The 15,846-nt window shown below is 41.3% G+C and overlaps 2 protein-coding genes across 6 annotated transcripts in view; both read right to left on the bottom strand.

Moving 5' to 3' along the window:
- Positions 1–5,034, bottom strand: part of PLBD1 (phospholipase B domain containing 1) — a 36,130-nt gene extending 31,096 nt beyond the window's left edge. The window contains exon 1 of one of the 2 annotated variants that reach the window (XM_048933802.1): positions 4,874–5,034. In XM_048933802.1, coding sequence (XP_048789759.1) covers positions 4,874–4,952 — 79 coding nt within the window. In that variant the 5' untranslated portion in view covers positions 4,953–5,034. The remainder of the gene's footprint in view (positions 1–4,873) is intronic. The other variant, XM_048933803.1, reaches the window with a different exon arrangement.
- A 2,228-nt stretch (positions 5,035–7,262) lies between these two features.
- GUCY2C (guanylate cyclase 2C) overlaps positions 7,263–15,846 on the bottom strand; it is a 50,047-nt gene continuing 41,463 nt past the window's right edge. For all 4 annotated transcript variants that reach the window (XM_048945024.1, XM_048945015.1, XM_048945007.1 and 1 more), the window contains 7 exons: positions 14,632–14,790; positions 12,735–12,927; positions 12,244–12,418; positions 11,255–11,353; positions 10,614–10,708; positions 9,931–10,007; positions 7,263–7,855 (listed from right to left, as the gene is read on the bottom strand). In XM_048945024.1, the coding sequence (XP_048800981.1) occupies positions 7,681–7,855; positions 9,931–10,007; positions 10,614–10,708; positions 11,255–11,353; positions 12,244–12,418; positions 12,735–12,927; positions 14,632–14,790 (973 nt within the window). In that variant the 3' untranslated portion in view covers positions 7,263–7,680. The remainder of the gene's footprint in view (positions 7,856–9,930; positions 10,008–10,613; positions 10,709–11,254; positions 11,354–12,243; positions 12,419–12,734; positions 12,928–14,631; positions 14,791–15,846) is intronic.

The raw sequence follows: 15,846 nt of genomic DNA on the forward strand, positions 1-15,846 counted from the left end.
AGCATTAATGAAGACACTGAACAGTACTAACCTCGTACCTAGAACATAGTACTGAAACTGCAGTACACAGCCTCCAGCTACAGATCTGTACCACCGAGTACTTTGTCAGTCTTCACAATGTACCAGACATATGCAAATGGGGGAGTGTAAACCAAAACAGCATTTTAGTACTGAAGAAAATCTTCCCCTCCCCCCATTCTATGAATAGGAGATTTTATGTGAACTAATTTAGAGATTAAGTCACTTCAGGGACTGGGCACACAATGTTTAAAAACATGCTTTTCATCTGCCAGGTAATTATGCTATTTAAAGGACTGAGACATCACAGACCTTGGATACCTTTTCAAGCTGCCACCATCAGTTTTCTGTTTTCACCTTACCTCATGTATTACTAAAAGATAGTTAACTGCTGCTTTTGTTTAAGGGTAAACACAGGAATCTCTCAGACTGAAAAATCTATGAAAAGCAGTGCAGGCTAATGAGGCTGGTCAGTACAGACTGCCAAAGACCATTCATAAAACTAAAGCTCGCAAAAGCAGAGGGAATGGAGAAAGCTGGGTCCTGAACAGGCTGAACAGAGACAGACACGTGCCTTGAACATGCATACTCTACTGTGGCAGGCCGTGTTTCTTTGTTTTACTCCCTGTCAGAGCACAAAGATTCAGAATTGTTTTCAAAAGTCAGAATGAACTTTCAAATTATCCTTGAGTTTGCCCTGCCCTTAAACTTCTCCATATGAAAGTTTAACTGGAGAAAGCCAGGACTGGAAGAGGAGAGAAGTGAAAGTGTTGCATCGTGTAGCTTCATGAAGCTGCAGAGGCCTTTGGGGGAACAGCACTGAGCCATGTGCCACAGATGTGGTTTAACAACAATGCTGGAAGGCACCATTTCCCATTACTGATTTTTGGGGTTTTCTGGCAGCTCATATACCTGATGTCAGCTCATTCATTTTTATATCAGTTTCTGCAACTCTGATAGGCCTGGTCTAGTGTGCCAAAATACCCTCAGATTAAATTGTTATGCCTCCTTCAAGGAACAGATATTTATGTATAATCATACAGTAACTGTTATAATTTACAAGATAAGGCTTTATGTTGCCGAAGATGGATCTAAAAATCACATCTTTGAACTCTGTGTGCACTTAAGCTTGCACTTTTATGTAATTGAAGCATTTCCTATCACTCTGTCACAGCTGTAACTTATTCATCTGAACAAGCAGTTCTACCTTTAGCAAGAAAACCATCCAAAATCTATCAACAGAACACAGATATCTAAGAACAGACTGCAGAATTCCAAACAGTCCTCTAACACCATGAACCTCTCCCTCATATAATGCCAGCATTTTTATTTTGGGAGGGTGATGCAGAGACCTTAATATATCTTATCCCAGCAGTTGTGTTGGTAATGCCTTACGTTTGAATCAAGTGCAATGTCTCCATGCATCTAGAAATCATAGAACTCACTATGTAGCAGAGAACACTGACAAATGTCAACTTACTGCCTTCCCTCAGAGCTCTGAAGAGCAGAAATGACTGTGATAACTTACGGCAATTCCATATCAATACTGCTTAGTAGGGTTAACCCAAGAAAAAAACAGAAGCAGACACTATTTACTGCAACAAGTGACTCAATGTCACTGGAAGGGCAGGTCAAATGAGCCAGAACTGCCTGCGTAACATCAGCAACACACAGTCCCACCACAGCTTCCAGAGCACTGCAAGATGGGGGACAGAAGTACAGAAGAGCAGTGACAGAACAAGTATGTAAATAAGTAAAAGTTCCTTCTCCTGTCTGCAAGAAGCAGAGACTGGGAAGAACCTTTCCTGAAGGTGCCTGTTCTTACAGACATATTGATGCTTTTGCCAAATAAAGATCCAGAAACAGGATTACAATTGGCAGAGAACTGGAATTTCTTCACCACATGAGAAGTATCTGCCTTTTGCCAAGATTATATCCTGGAAAATGGAAAAGATGGAAGAAAAATGGAACATATTTCAGCTATGGCTAGGAAACGATGATACCTAGCAGTAATGTGTAAGAACTGGATGGACAGACAAAAAAAGAACAATACGGCAAGATGGCCCAAGACCATCTAATGTGCACTATTTAATAACTATCTCTTTTATTTATTAAATACATCTGGACAGCCTACTAGACTTCTGATCAGAGAAATTAACAGAACTCCCCCTTTCCTGCAAGCGGAACAGCTACAAGGTTTGGAGGTCAGAATTAACATTCACGTTTGTCCTTAGTTTAAGCAACAAGCCCACTCATAAGCAACAGAGGGAGCACTGGGAAGATTTTCAACCATTTCATGCATTTCAGGTTACATCTAACTAAACAAGTCAGAGTAGGAAAAGCAGTGGGTTCCTCAGCTACTAATTTTCATCTCTATTTTACATGCTTTTTTAAATTTCCTGCTTTTGAAAGATGAGGAATTTTTTTTTTCGGTAGAAGTATTAAGATGTACTTACTAGATTCCGCCCATTCACTTTCCTTTTCCTGTTTCACTGAAAACAATTTTTGCTCAACCTGGACCCATTAAAATAAAGCAGGGTTTCACATCTCCCCTTTATTAATACAACCTGTTCTACAATTAATGTTCAGTTAGTTGTTCATTCTGTGTATCAGGTCAACCATAATAAGAAGCATCTGATATTTCAGTTCAACTTTGTCATTTGATAGAACTTGCCCTATTTTCCCAAAGAAATTTTAGAACCAGCCTCCTAACTGTTTAGAAAGGTTGTACACCTCTGAAGTAAAAGTGAGATTTCACACTACAGTTACAACCAGAATTCATTACAAAATGAACATTAAGTACTTCAGGATTTCTTTAGAGATTAGCTTAAACCACACAGGCACTTAACATGAAAGCCAGTAATTTTCAATTAAAGAACTAAATGCATTCTTGTTCCTCTTGAACAGAAGTTATTTGTGTTTTCTATTCTACCAGACTTAATTAATCCTATTTCCTTATACATTTTAAGTAATTTTTCAATTTGCCTCCAACAAGCCTATCATTATTTGGAGCCTAATCCCCTGAATTCTGCTTACTGGAGAGAAAGAGGCAATACTGAAATGTGTGAATCGTGACTTAGCAGATTCAATTTTATATGGTTTTCAACTTCACAAGGATGCTTGTGAATGTGATACTTGCCAAAACTGTAGGTCACCAGCATCCATCATCCACAGAGGAAACAAAAGCAGCTGCTTCACAAGTAGCTTACAATCTTAGTCCCTAACTTTCACTGATGTTTACTAGAGAACATTCTCCAGAAACATTTTCCAAATTGCACAATAGGAATCCTCAAGGAGTTCAAAATACTAATGAACAACAAACAAATTTAGGGAAAACAAAGCAAACAAACAAAAATAAAACAACAGAAAGTCCACAATGTTGAAAGCTAAATTTGCTCTATTAAATAGCCCAAAGGCACTTCCAAGTGCTGCTTAATAGTCTTCTATTTGCCTACTTCAACTATGATGTGAGGAATCAGTAAGGTATTAGCTTAAACTACCTTATACCCTAAACTTCCTTTCACTTCTTTCCGCATGCTCCGTGGTTGATTCCTCCTTAAGTCCTGCTAATACAGTAATGAAAGTTTTTGCAATTTCACAGAATCATAAAATAGTTTAGGCCAGAAGGAACCACAAAGCCCACACAGTCCCAGCCAATGCCATAGGCAGGGCTTCCACTCCCCAGCTCAGGCTGCCCAAAGCCCCATCCAACCTGGCCTCGAATCTCCAGGGACTCAGCTTTTCCGGGCACCCTGTGCCAGCACTTCACCACTCTCTGAATAAAGAATTTCCTCCTCTCCCCTCCTGTGGCTTAAAACTGTCCCCCCCATGTCCTATCACTATCTGCCCATGTAAAAAGTCAGTCCTTTCATTAATAAGCTCCCTTCAAGTACTGGAAAGCCACAATGAAGTCTCCCTGCAGTCTTCTCCATACTGAACAAGCCCACCTCCCTCAGCCTGTCTTCATAGCTCCAGCCCTCTGGGCATCTTCGTGACCTCCCCTGGACCCACTCCAACAGCCCCACATCTTTCTTGTGCAGTACTCCAGATGGGGCCTTACAAAGACAGAGCAGATAGGGACAATCCCCTCTCTCTCCCTGCTGGTGACCCCCTCTTCTGATGCAGCCCAAGGCACTGTTGGTCTTCCAGGCCACAAGCACGCACTGCTGGCTCATGTCCAGCTTTTTACCCATCAGGACCCCCAGTTCCTTCTCTGCACCGCTACCCCATGAGTTCTCTCCAGTGTGCATATGTATCAGGGTTTACTCCAACCCAAGTGCAACACATTGCACTTGGCCCAGTTGATCATTAGGTTCAACATTAAGGATTGAAAAGGATTGAAAAACAGGTCTGCAAGATGAGATAGGGCTGCCCACGAAATGAGACGCTTGTAACAACGCAGATATGTTAAAACAACTGTCACCTGAATTTTCCCTTGTTCTGTAAGCAATTAGTAAGTGAACCAGGAACCTCACAGAAGACTTCACAGTATCACAGAATGGCTTAGATCAGAAACAACCTCAAAGCCCATCCAGTCCTCCCCCGTGCCGTGGGCAGGGCTGCCACCCAGCAGCTCAGACTGCCCAGGGCCCCATCCAACCTGGCCTCGGGCACCCACAGCTCTCTGGACAGCTGTGCCATCGCTTCACCGCCTTCTGAGCAAAGCATTTACCCCCTCAGCCGCCCCCCGGGCGTCACGGCCGTCCCTCACCCCGGCACGAGGCGCGGCGGCTGCTCGGTAGCCGGGACGGGACAGCGCCCCCGGCCGCCAGGCAGCCCCGCAGTACCCCGCCCACCCCGACGCGAAGGCTCCGGGCTGAGACCCCTCCACCGGCCCGAGAGCCGCCCGCCTCACCTGCTCGACCTCCCGCCACCGCCCATACGAGGACGAGCCCCCAGCAGCAGCACAGCGGGCCGCCGCCGAGCCGGGCCATGCTGCTCGCTCCCACGCGTCTCCTCTGGGCACCAGGAGGCGGCGAAACTTTAAGAAGTTCCCTCGCTCAGGGCAGGTCTCGCCGCTGCCCCCGCCTCCTCCGGCGCCCGCCCCGGCGCCCCCGTGCTGGGGGCGGCCCGAGCCGGGGCTGGCCCCGCCGGGGCAATGGTAACCCCCGCAGCTTGTCGTCCCCTCTCTCCCAGGAAGCGATGGTTGCTCGTCGCCCTGCTCTGCCCTTGCCCTTCACTGCAGGGCAAGTTCAGGCCTCCTCTCCACACTGACCAGCCTCGAGTGGGACAACGCCGTGGTGGGGCAGCCCCAGGCCGGACCTTGGCAGGCCCCCGGGCTGACCGAGGCTGACAGACCTCCAGGGTTTGCCAGAGAAAGCTCCAGTAAAGTTACACCGTGTCTTGTCAAACCACATCTTCTACAAAGAAGAAGTTTAGCCCTGTTAATGCAAACCACTGTGCATTTCCCTGCAGAAAAAGAACAAGAGAGAATACTTTCCTTAGGGTTTACAACTATGGCCATTCCCTGCGGGTGCCCATCCCTGGCAGTTCAAGGCCAGGTTGGATGGGGCCCTGGGCAACCTGAGCCGTGCCCACAGCACGGGTTGGGACTGCCTGGACTTTGAGGTCACCTCCAACCCAACCATTCTGTGGTTCAGTGACAGATTTCTGATGGCAGAGGGCTCTTTAATCCAACATTTAATAACAAAATGCAATGATAAGATATCGAATCTAAGACAGATTCAAACTAGAAAGTAGGTGAAAATTTTACTAAAAGAGTAGTTGTGATGTATGGGTGACAGAAATACACAAGAACCACATAGAAAACAAACATGCCAAAAAAAGTCAATCAGTTATTTATCTGCAAAGAATTACATGGGATTTATGATCTGAAGAGTGCAGAAAAGAGCTACTGAAAACTAGACAGATTCTAAATGAACTATCCCAGTGTCTGCAGATATTTGCTGAATAATTCATATCTCAGGAGCATCATGGATGGAACCCATGTAGCTCCTCTTTAAAAACAGACTTACAAAGAGCAGAACAACTCCGCTTAAGAAAGCAGGAGTAGACTTCATGCTGGAGGAGTCTGACACTTGTCGCTGCAGTATAGCTGCGTTTGCTGAGTGTATCAGATATAGCAACCAAAATAGACTTGTGGTGCCAAGTATCACCTACCAAGGAATGTAGACATAGAGACGAAGCTTCTTGATTGGCATCTTGGGCCAGGAAATAGCAGGCATGCTGGTTTCATGTTTTTCTACTGTATTGATATTCTTTTCAGTGCATACCAGTTTTAGAATGCCATTCATTTTTTTCTGTCCTCATCCCAATTGTGTCCCAATGAGGACACAAATGGGAAAAGTAGTGGTATGTTCCCAGTGCCAGCCCAAGTTAAAGACTGCTAATACAGAATCAGAAGCTGGTAGCTGTTGGTTACAGGCTGTCTGCTATTTCTGCCTATAATGTGTACCTGTCTATAGAAATTTACATTCATCAAGCAATATTAGAAGCCCTACAGCACAACCTGATTTAATTTTATAGCTTGTATATTTACACTTTGGTTGTTCTGTTGAATTTTATGTTTGGCATGGGGCTTTTTGTGAGTTTGAAACAAGCAAACTGAGGTTGACAAAGGCAAAAGACAGGTGACTGGCTTGCTCTTTCTAACATTGTTTCCTTGGACAAAATTTCCATTCAAAACCATAAAGGAATGGTTTGGGGGGAAATTATATACTGAGGTGTACAGTTTGAATACTGACCAGTATTTGACAGCTGTTGAAAGAAGTAGCTCTGCTTTGAAAGCCATCAGTACGCATTTGCAAAAATTCTGCTCACTACTTTGTGGGAATGTTGGTTTTCTTCTACATGCACCCCCTGTTCTTTGGCTGCTTTTAAAATCTGATTATTAATAAATGCCATGTTTCAGTTCATGAGTGAGTCATCTCAGTAAAATGTGAGTTCTGCCTGGTTGTGAAACTTCATCCAAAAGTTGAACTGAAACTTCCAGAAGTTTAAAAAACATGGAGAAATTTGTTTTCTTCATTTCTGTTGCACTTCTGGTTTGGGTGCACAAACAGAAGTGGAGGAGAGATATGAAAGGGTCTGCTATGCAAGATTTGCACTTTGATTTTTCAGAATTAAGACATTCAGATAAGTTTTAGAAGCCGTACAGATTCTAGAGTTATCTCCCAAGGTGAATAATGGAAGTGTTTAAGAAAGACAACTTGGCTAAACAAAATGTGGGAGACAGGGGGAACCTGCAGGGAAAAAATAAAAAAATAAAAAGGCAAATATCCAGGACTTACACAGTATGTTTAATGTTACATTCAAATATATTACAGCAAAGCTTTCTTGAAATAAAAATTACAAATTAAATACAACATTTGAAAATCATGAGAAATTAAGGCTATGCTGTGAATATTTCAGAAGTGAATTATTGAACAGGCTATCATCTTTAAAAAACAAACCAGAACAGATAAGGTATCCTCAGGTCTCATTTCTCTCAAATCAGATTGCATGTCCCCTGCTGAAGTCATCTAACAATTTGGACATGACAGTGAAGACAGGTTTGATGTACTACTGGCAGGTTGAGTGGTAGGAAGGTTGCCTTGAAAGGTATTTTCTTTCTCCTCCAGCTGAGAACATAAGCTTCCAGCCTTTATATGAAGTACCTCTGGGAGTTGCTGTAGCTTTTTAAGTCATGCTAGACATCCAGTCTTAAAGATATGTAGCAGAATTATCTGTGCTGGCCAGCTGCAAGTATTCCAGGGTACCTGTTCTGTAGCTTGCTACCCGTTTAATCTCTCTGGTCCTGAAACCTTCAGTTTCTCTTTTCTGAAGAATTTTGGTTATCATCTCTGCTATGTCATTTTTTAACTGCTGCTGATTCTCCCTGAAAGCAAAAGGATGGAAAAAAAAAAGGTCACAGAGTGACATGCTTTTAGTGATCCCTAGATCTCCAATGTTTTTTGAACATTTCTATCCCATACTTAGATTGATGTCATTCACACACTTCTGAGATAAAGGTTTTAGATCCGGGTTTTGGCTTTGGGAATATAATTGAGGAATTACGTGCAATTTTTCTGTATAGCACTGATTACCATCTTTACAGAGATTTGTAGAAGTGTTGTTAGTTAAAATAAATTTAGAGTCACTTGCATGAAAAAGAAAACATCAATTAAATGCTCTCCCAATTAAATCAGATTCTATTTCTCAACACCATTATTTGTACCAGTACTTCCACTACTCAGCTTCAGGTGGTATTCAGTTACAGAACTGCTACCTTTTCATAAGCTTTTGCATTCTGCCTGGTGTTTACTATATTACCCTTTGTATGAGAATTTTAAGGGGCAATTCTGTGAGTCAGAGCCTATAACAAGGAAGTGAAAACAAAAACATCACTGAGTACAGTGATCCAGCTCAAGAGGTGTTTTCAAAATGCCAATTCAACTGCCAATTCAATCATTCTCATAGTCTCAACTGATCATTTCAATTCAGAAAAGGAGTTCTGAGACAACAGAGTTGTACCATGTAAACAGGCCTGACAGTGTTTCCTGCTCAGCACAGCGACAAACACTTGAAATGCCATTAAATAAAGCTAAGTTTATGAGATTCTGTAGTAGATTAAAAGCTTGATTGTTTCTGTTTTGAAAACATCTTGGAAAAAAAACCTGTATCTTTCTCCTAGTTATCTCTTGTCTTTTAGGTAGATAGGAATAAATGGGTAGGAAATAAGGGTATGTACTTGTGCCTTTCACCATTAATAGATCCCAGTGTATTCAGCAAAGTACAATTTGCAATATAATTGCTTCAAGTACTGAAACACTGTTATTTCAAAGCAGATAGCAGCGAATCCCTGTTTGGTGAAGTAACTGTACACAGAAATAGAAAGTGGAGAAATTCCATGTTCTAGTGAGTTAACAGGAACAAATGCAGTACTCATATGCCAAATATAGATGAAATGAAGACAGTCATCCTGACTTCAATTTTGCAATATTTCTCAAAAACAATATTCCCACTATTATTGTATTTTATTTAGTAGTAATGGAAATTACAGCTCAGTTCCAACACAGCAGCCTCTTCTTTTTCTCTTGCCAAATACACTGTATCATGTTAAGAAGTAGAATTTTGTTCGATTTCTAAACACTTTGTGCCTGTGCAATGCTACAGTTGCTTTGTCTGCCTCTTCTAACAGAATACAATTCAAAATCCTGCTCAAAATAACATGATATTAGAGAGTTGCAGTTATCCTCTAGCTGCAGTGTCTAGTGTGGCACGCAGGTACAATTAGGGTTAAAGTTTTGGGGAATTGGCCCGGTTTCAGCTTGGACAGAGCAGATTTTCTTCATTCTGTCTGCTACGATACTGTGTTTTGGCTTTGGGAAAAAAACAATATTGATAACACAGTGATGTTTTATTTGTTGCTGTGCAGTGCCATACAGAGACAAGGACATTCCAGTTTTTCAGCTTCACATACTGCCACGTCAGCAAGGGGACTGAGGAGGCACAAGGAGCTGAGAGGGGACAGAACCAGGACAGCTGCCCTAAACTGTCCAAAGGGATATCCCATACTATATAGTGTCATGTGAAAACTCTAAAACTGTGGGAAGTAAGCTATGAGGGCAGTCACTGCTCAGGGTATCAGTCAGCAAGTGCTGCATAATTGCACTGTGCATCATTGTATACATATATTTACAAAACAAATGCAGGGAATAATAATATTTTTAATTTGTATGTCCATCTCCTGCATTTATCACAGCAGCAAGTTGTTCTATAAGTCATTACCCTTCCAATGAAATGAACCTGCTAAGCATACAAACAACCTGCAGCACATGCATAGTCCCAAACATAATACTGTCATGAATATTTACATGCTTATATCCTCAAGCTCTAAAGAAGAATGGTTAAATCTAAAGTTCAAAGACTTTTGAATTTCTCTTTCCTTTCCATGTACAAATAACAGCTTACACTGAAGGAGGTGTTGGGAGATTATATTCCTTGTCTTCAGTACCCGTCAGCCAGTATGTAATCTCAGTCCCTCTGCCCTAAACAGTCATCACAAAGAAGAGAAAGCACAATTTAGGGATTAGACTGCAATTTCCTGTCGTTCATTTACTTAAATAATTCTATACTGCACATTGCTGTGTTTGCCTTTGCTCACAGCAAAGGATTAAAAATCAGATGTGGAAAGAAAAATAATGGGTCAGATACAGGTGAACATTCTCTTGTTCTATGACCTGAAACCATGAGAGCTGTGAGCTGTGCTGCCTGCTATCAGCACCCAAATACAGACATCAGTGCCAAGTTACATAGACTGAAATAAATAGATACGTAGGTAGAGAGTCAGATATCAGAGCAAGAGCAAATTAACAATAGATTCAGCTTCTCTTCTATCAGCCCAATTCAGCATCACTATTACTCTATAACTTTCATTTATTCTCTTCATCTTAATGTTATTTTAGTTTTTCACTTGGGCAGCTTTTCATTGCCTTTATTGACATTATAGAAGTGTCTTCAACAACTAGAGCTTATGGTACTGATTGATCTGTGACCCTTGTTCCCTTGCTGAGAATTAAACTGCAGGGTACTCTAAGCTACATAATGCCCTTATACTATTCCTTTTCTCTATGCATGTGCATGGTAAAGGTTACCTTCAAGTATGTTTCTCCTCTCATTTCATACTGGAATCGACAGTCTGTTCTTTTCAGGATGGCAACCGTGGAACCACTTACATGAATCCTTAAAGCTAAGAAATAGACCATGAAAGTTCAATTTGAAAATGTATCTGTAGCGTTTATATGTCAAAAGGGAAGAGAAATTTGGGAAGAATCGCACAAAGAGAATAGCTATATGAAGACACTGGGCAGAAGGAAGATAAGTCGGCTCTTGGCAAAGGTCCCTAATGGTGTAGTTGAAGAAGTAATTGCTTCAACTTAAAGTATACAGTCAACATATTTACACAACAAAGCTGCAATACAATTATAGGTTGAGCTGAAATCAAACATTCATAAAGTAAAATGAAACCCAGCATCAGTAGTACTTCTTCCAAAGAAATTCAGCCAGCAAAAACCAGCCTGCATACTCCCTGTTACCAGCGCTGGAGACGGAGCAAGGAACAGTTCTTCACTGCCCAACAGGACAGTGAAATAATTGGTAATTAGAACAAATAGGGCTTCATCTTTAATCTGCGAGCTGATTACAAATTGTTCTCAGCTGAAAACAGACACTTCAGTCACAAACTGACCAATAGCCTTTGGCCCTGTTATATGGACAGATGAACTTAAACCCTTACGCAAGCCAGTGGATTCCATCCGTGAAGCTGTGTTTACCGTATCTCCAAACAAACAGTAACGAGGCATTTTTATTCCTACCACACCAGCCGCACATGGACCTAGAAATGGGATTCAGAGAATGAAAAAAAGGTTGGTCAAGAGACTACTAGCTTGAAAGGTGCCTCTCCCTGTTGCAGAAAACACTGCAGTACCTACTGGAGCAATGTGTTCCTCACCAATGATACTGCTCTCTACCACTAAACTATCTGGACATCTCCCATTCCTCTCCAAACCACACCTCACACTGCATATCTTACAGAATTCAATTAGAACAAAACGGGACAGTATTAATTGCATTTAAACATAATCTCTGTGCATGAAAAAATATGGTTACAGTCAGTTTTGGAAGCAAAAGAAATAGAGAATAAGCTTAATTATAGAGGGGTTCCATATTATTGCCTCAAGGGGTATCCCAGTGCCCAGCTGCTTTCACTGTTATGTTCCTCCTTCGCCAATTGCTTAGATAATTGTTGAAACAAGCAAAAATGAAAGGTGATTTCCCAAAGCCCTTGAGACTGTTGAGCAGTTTCTCTTATAGAAGAAATATTTTTCTGGTTTCATTGAAGCATGAATTCCCACATGGGCGCAATCAGAACTTTTGTCTCCAAAAGCGTAAGAGAAAAGCTTGTTTTCTGTAGTGAGACAAGCATGTCTGGACATGGCTGATCTCCATCTTGGTCAGGGAGGAATTATCTGTGAAAGCTTACAATTGACCATACCAGGAGCAAACCATGAATGAATAGATAAGGGCTATTTCTCTAGACAGGAGCAAAGTAGTCGTTTATTTACTCCTGTTAACCTTCCCCCAGGAATATTATTTTCAACCTGATTCTTCACAAGGAAAGCAGTTGTGTATGATGTCCACCCACATCTTCCATGGATATCTGATCTGTTAAGTTCAAAAACAAGGCAACTATAGTGTCATTGCTGATCTAGCATCATTGTGTACCAGAGTGAATTCCAATGCGAATCCAAACAGGCAGACCAGGAAGGTGTCGGAGCTCAAAGGATCCTATGAAGCTAAGGATGTCCAGAGCCATCATGGAGATGTCTACTGCATGTCGGTTGCCATTCCTCTTTGGTAAACCACTCACCACCATGTAAGCGTCGCCAATGGTCTCTACCTGTGGAAACACAATTACTAATCTCAGCATGCAAAGAACATACTTAGTTGAGAGCAGAAAGGTTTTATATTCATATTCTCTTGTTTATGATTAAACCTGGTCCCTAGTCAGCAGGATTATTTAGTTTAAGGTAGCTAGCACCTTTTTGTAAATGAGTATGACAGTACACAGCATTTCACTTAAGGAATCTGTGACCACCTGGTATATAAAATTTGCTCTAAGCTGGCACACAAACATACTGAAATGAGACAATCTTGGCCTGTTAGATTTCTGCATTGCTTGGTATTTAACTGAGCAAAAGTGAGGAGCTAATCACCTTGTAAACATCATGATGGTCAAGAATGTGATCAAAGTTCTTGTAGATGTCATTCAGCATGTCTACTACCTCCATAGGGGTGCTGTATTTGCAGAGTGTGGTGAAGCCAACAATGTCACTGAAGTAGATAGTGACTTCTTCAAATAACTCTGGCTCTACCAGGCCAGTCTCCTTCAAAGATTTTACTACTGGCCTGTGGAAATAGAGAAGGCAGGAAGACAGAAGACAGTGTTTAACATTAAAGGTATTTTCTCACGCAAGTCAACCTCATCATTGCCTTCTGGGTTGGAAACATCAAATCATTTGCTGAAAACTGCCATTGTAATAGCATTTTAGATGTCCATAATGCCTTTCAGCCAGGGATCTCAGCATGTACTAAAATCAATTAATGCACTAAAGTCTTGCAAAATCCTCTGCATAAACAGAAGCTGAGGAAGATAAGGGGTCCAAGTACCACTTTGGTGTGAATCTCCATCTGAGAATGGAGACCTCAGTGATTCACTCTTCTTTCCTGCCTATCAAGATCAGATTCGAGAGAAGGAAATTTGTGACAAATAAGTCATTCCCCTTACTCCTTGTAAGTACCTCTGCCCTTTTGCCCTAAGGACTTCAGAATATCTTGGAATGCGATAATATTATAATACTTCACTTTTGTATTGCTATTGAAAAAAAGATTAAAGTGAGGTTGCTGTCACATTCGACAGTCACACCAGCTCTTCAGACTACCTGCTTTGGAATTTGCAGGATAGTTGACTCTACACTGTCAAGGAGAAATAATTTAGTCTTCATAAAGCATTAAGATTCCAGCTATATCCTACATGTGATTGAGGAAAATGGGGAGAGTAACCAGCCTCCATCACAGACTTGCACTGAACAAAACTGCATTCTAATGGTGGGAAGGCACAGTTTTCTCACCTTCTTTCTGGGCTGTTTGTTGAGCACTTGGCAGCCTTGTGCATTAAAACACAATGCCACTTTGCACATTTGCATGTTTTCTGAATACCTTCCTTCTAAAGAGAATACAGCTGCTTGGGCAGACTGGCTTACCTGTCTGTCAAGTAGAATTTACAATGATTATGTAAAATTGAAAGTTTTCAGTACTTCAAAATGATGCCAAGTTGTTAAACAGATCAATACACCAATAAAATGAGATGGGCTGATAATTTTCATTAAAAAAATGCTTTTTCAGTGTCAGTAACTTTTAAGTAGGGCATGTACTTTTCTGGGCTAGGGTGGTACACACAAGCTTGAAGGTGTTTGTCAGTTGTGATACAAATATTGTATATCTGACACTATCAGCCTTAACAAGAAATGAGTAGGGATGACCTCAATGCAATTCCACCCTTTTCCAGCCAAATACATTTTATGAATAAATAAAGAGACTTTACATTGGCTTCCCAACTGAAACTTTTTTCTTCCTAGGCTTAAATCATCATGCTGTGACAGTATATGAGATATAGTTTATCTGAGCTCCCACTATTATTTCTTATGTAAGGCATTCGTTCAGTAAATTTTTTTAACTCTAACACCTCATTTAAATCCTGAACTTAATCAGAGCCTTAGGCAGGGGATTAACATAGGTATGGAAATTATCTTTATGGGAGATCAGACCAGGATGAAAAGTCTATAGAAAATCTATGATTTTGTCTGTGCAAAGAAAGCCACATTTTCCCTGCCTGCTACCCCCTGTGCTCAATTGAGCTGTACAGAAGAGGGGATTGATGGCACCTCTTAAATTTGACATTTTGTCTGTAAGGTGGGGAGAATTAGAACAGAATAAGTAGCATTTCACTCTGTGAATTGAAGAAATATAAGACTGATATTAATCCTGCTCTCCAAGAATCAGGTGATACATATAAATAAAATGTCAGTAAAAATCGTTCTGCTCAATACTAACCTTGGAAGTAACATGAAATTAAGCCTGTCTGCTCTGTCTCGCTCTGCTTTATAGAGCTCTGTCCTCTCCTCCACCAGGTGCTCCAGATTCCGGGAATACAGCTGCAGACGTCGAATCAGGGTATCCATGTAGCTTTCATTGGTCTGGCCATGGTAATTACTGGGAATAACAACAATGCACAGGAGCCAAAAAGAAAGGGTGATGGAAGCATATTGTTGAGAGAGGCAACAAAACTTCTCCAGTGTTTAACTTCTGTACGGATAGAATGAAAGTGCTTAAAATGCACGGGTTTTTGTTGCTTGGAGGACTTATGTTTACAAATTAAAAGTCTGTGCCCACACTTGTCACTCAGAGCTGCTAATTCTTAAACCACTTCCAAATCATAGCCGTGATAGTACTTCCAATCCAGGTTACCTTGAGTAATCCCTAAACATTCATTTGTGCAAGCTCAAATCCCAAGAGGAAGCTAAAGAAGACAGATAGAGAACTCCACGTAACATTTAAATGGGGATTTTAGACAGAAAGACTAAGACCATTTTGGGGCTACCTCTGTGGAAGTCAGAACAATTCAATGCAACAATTAGCAGTTCAGGAGTTAGTTTTGGTCACAAGATTAAGCAGATTCCAGTCAGAAGCATAATTGCTGGAAGCAGAAGCACAATAGCATGGGCTACTCATAACGCATTTGTCTCCGTAGTCTGAAAGTAGATGGGGCCCGACTGACAAGAAATGTCAGTTCCTTCTAACCAGACTTTAAAGCCACTCTTACTTTAGACAAGTGTTCTTGTCCAGGGTGCACTGTCTGAGATGCTCATGAGAAGAACACCTTGTTGCATGTGGCAGGAAGCAGTCTCCATCCTCTTGTAGGATGGAGGCTTATCCCACAATTTTATACCTACAAAACCCCATAATTAATTCCTCTGATGAGGTACAACCCAACACATTTAGTCAGCTCTGAGACCATCTGAATGGCCATTTATGGCACAACTCAGCTCATCCCAACTTTCCCATCATCCTCCAAACGTTTATGTGCCTTTATTTCCCGAAACTTAGACAACATGACTCATTATCCAACTCCTGACTAGAGACAGGAGGTAAATTATTTTAATGGTTTCAATCTCTAATTATCCAGCTTGCTACTTTCACAATGTACCAATTTAAGGTATGGTGATCATCTCACCCTCACTCAGCTAATACATGCATAGCTGCACACAT

The sequence above is a fragment of the Lagopus muta genome, chromosome 1, assembly GCF_023343835.1.
Source record: "Lagopus muta isolate bLagMut1 chromosome 1, bLagMut1 primary, whole genome shotgun sequence".
Lineage (NCBI taxonomy): Eukaryota > Metazoa > Chordata > Aves > Galliformes > Phasianidae > Lagopus > Lagopus muta.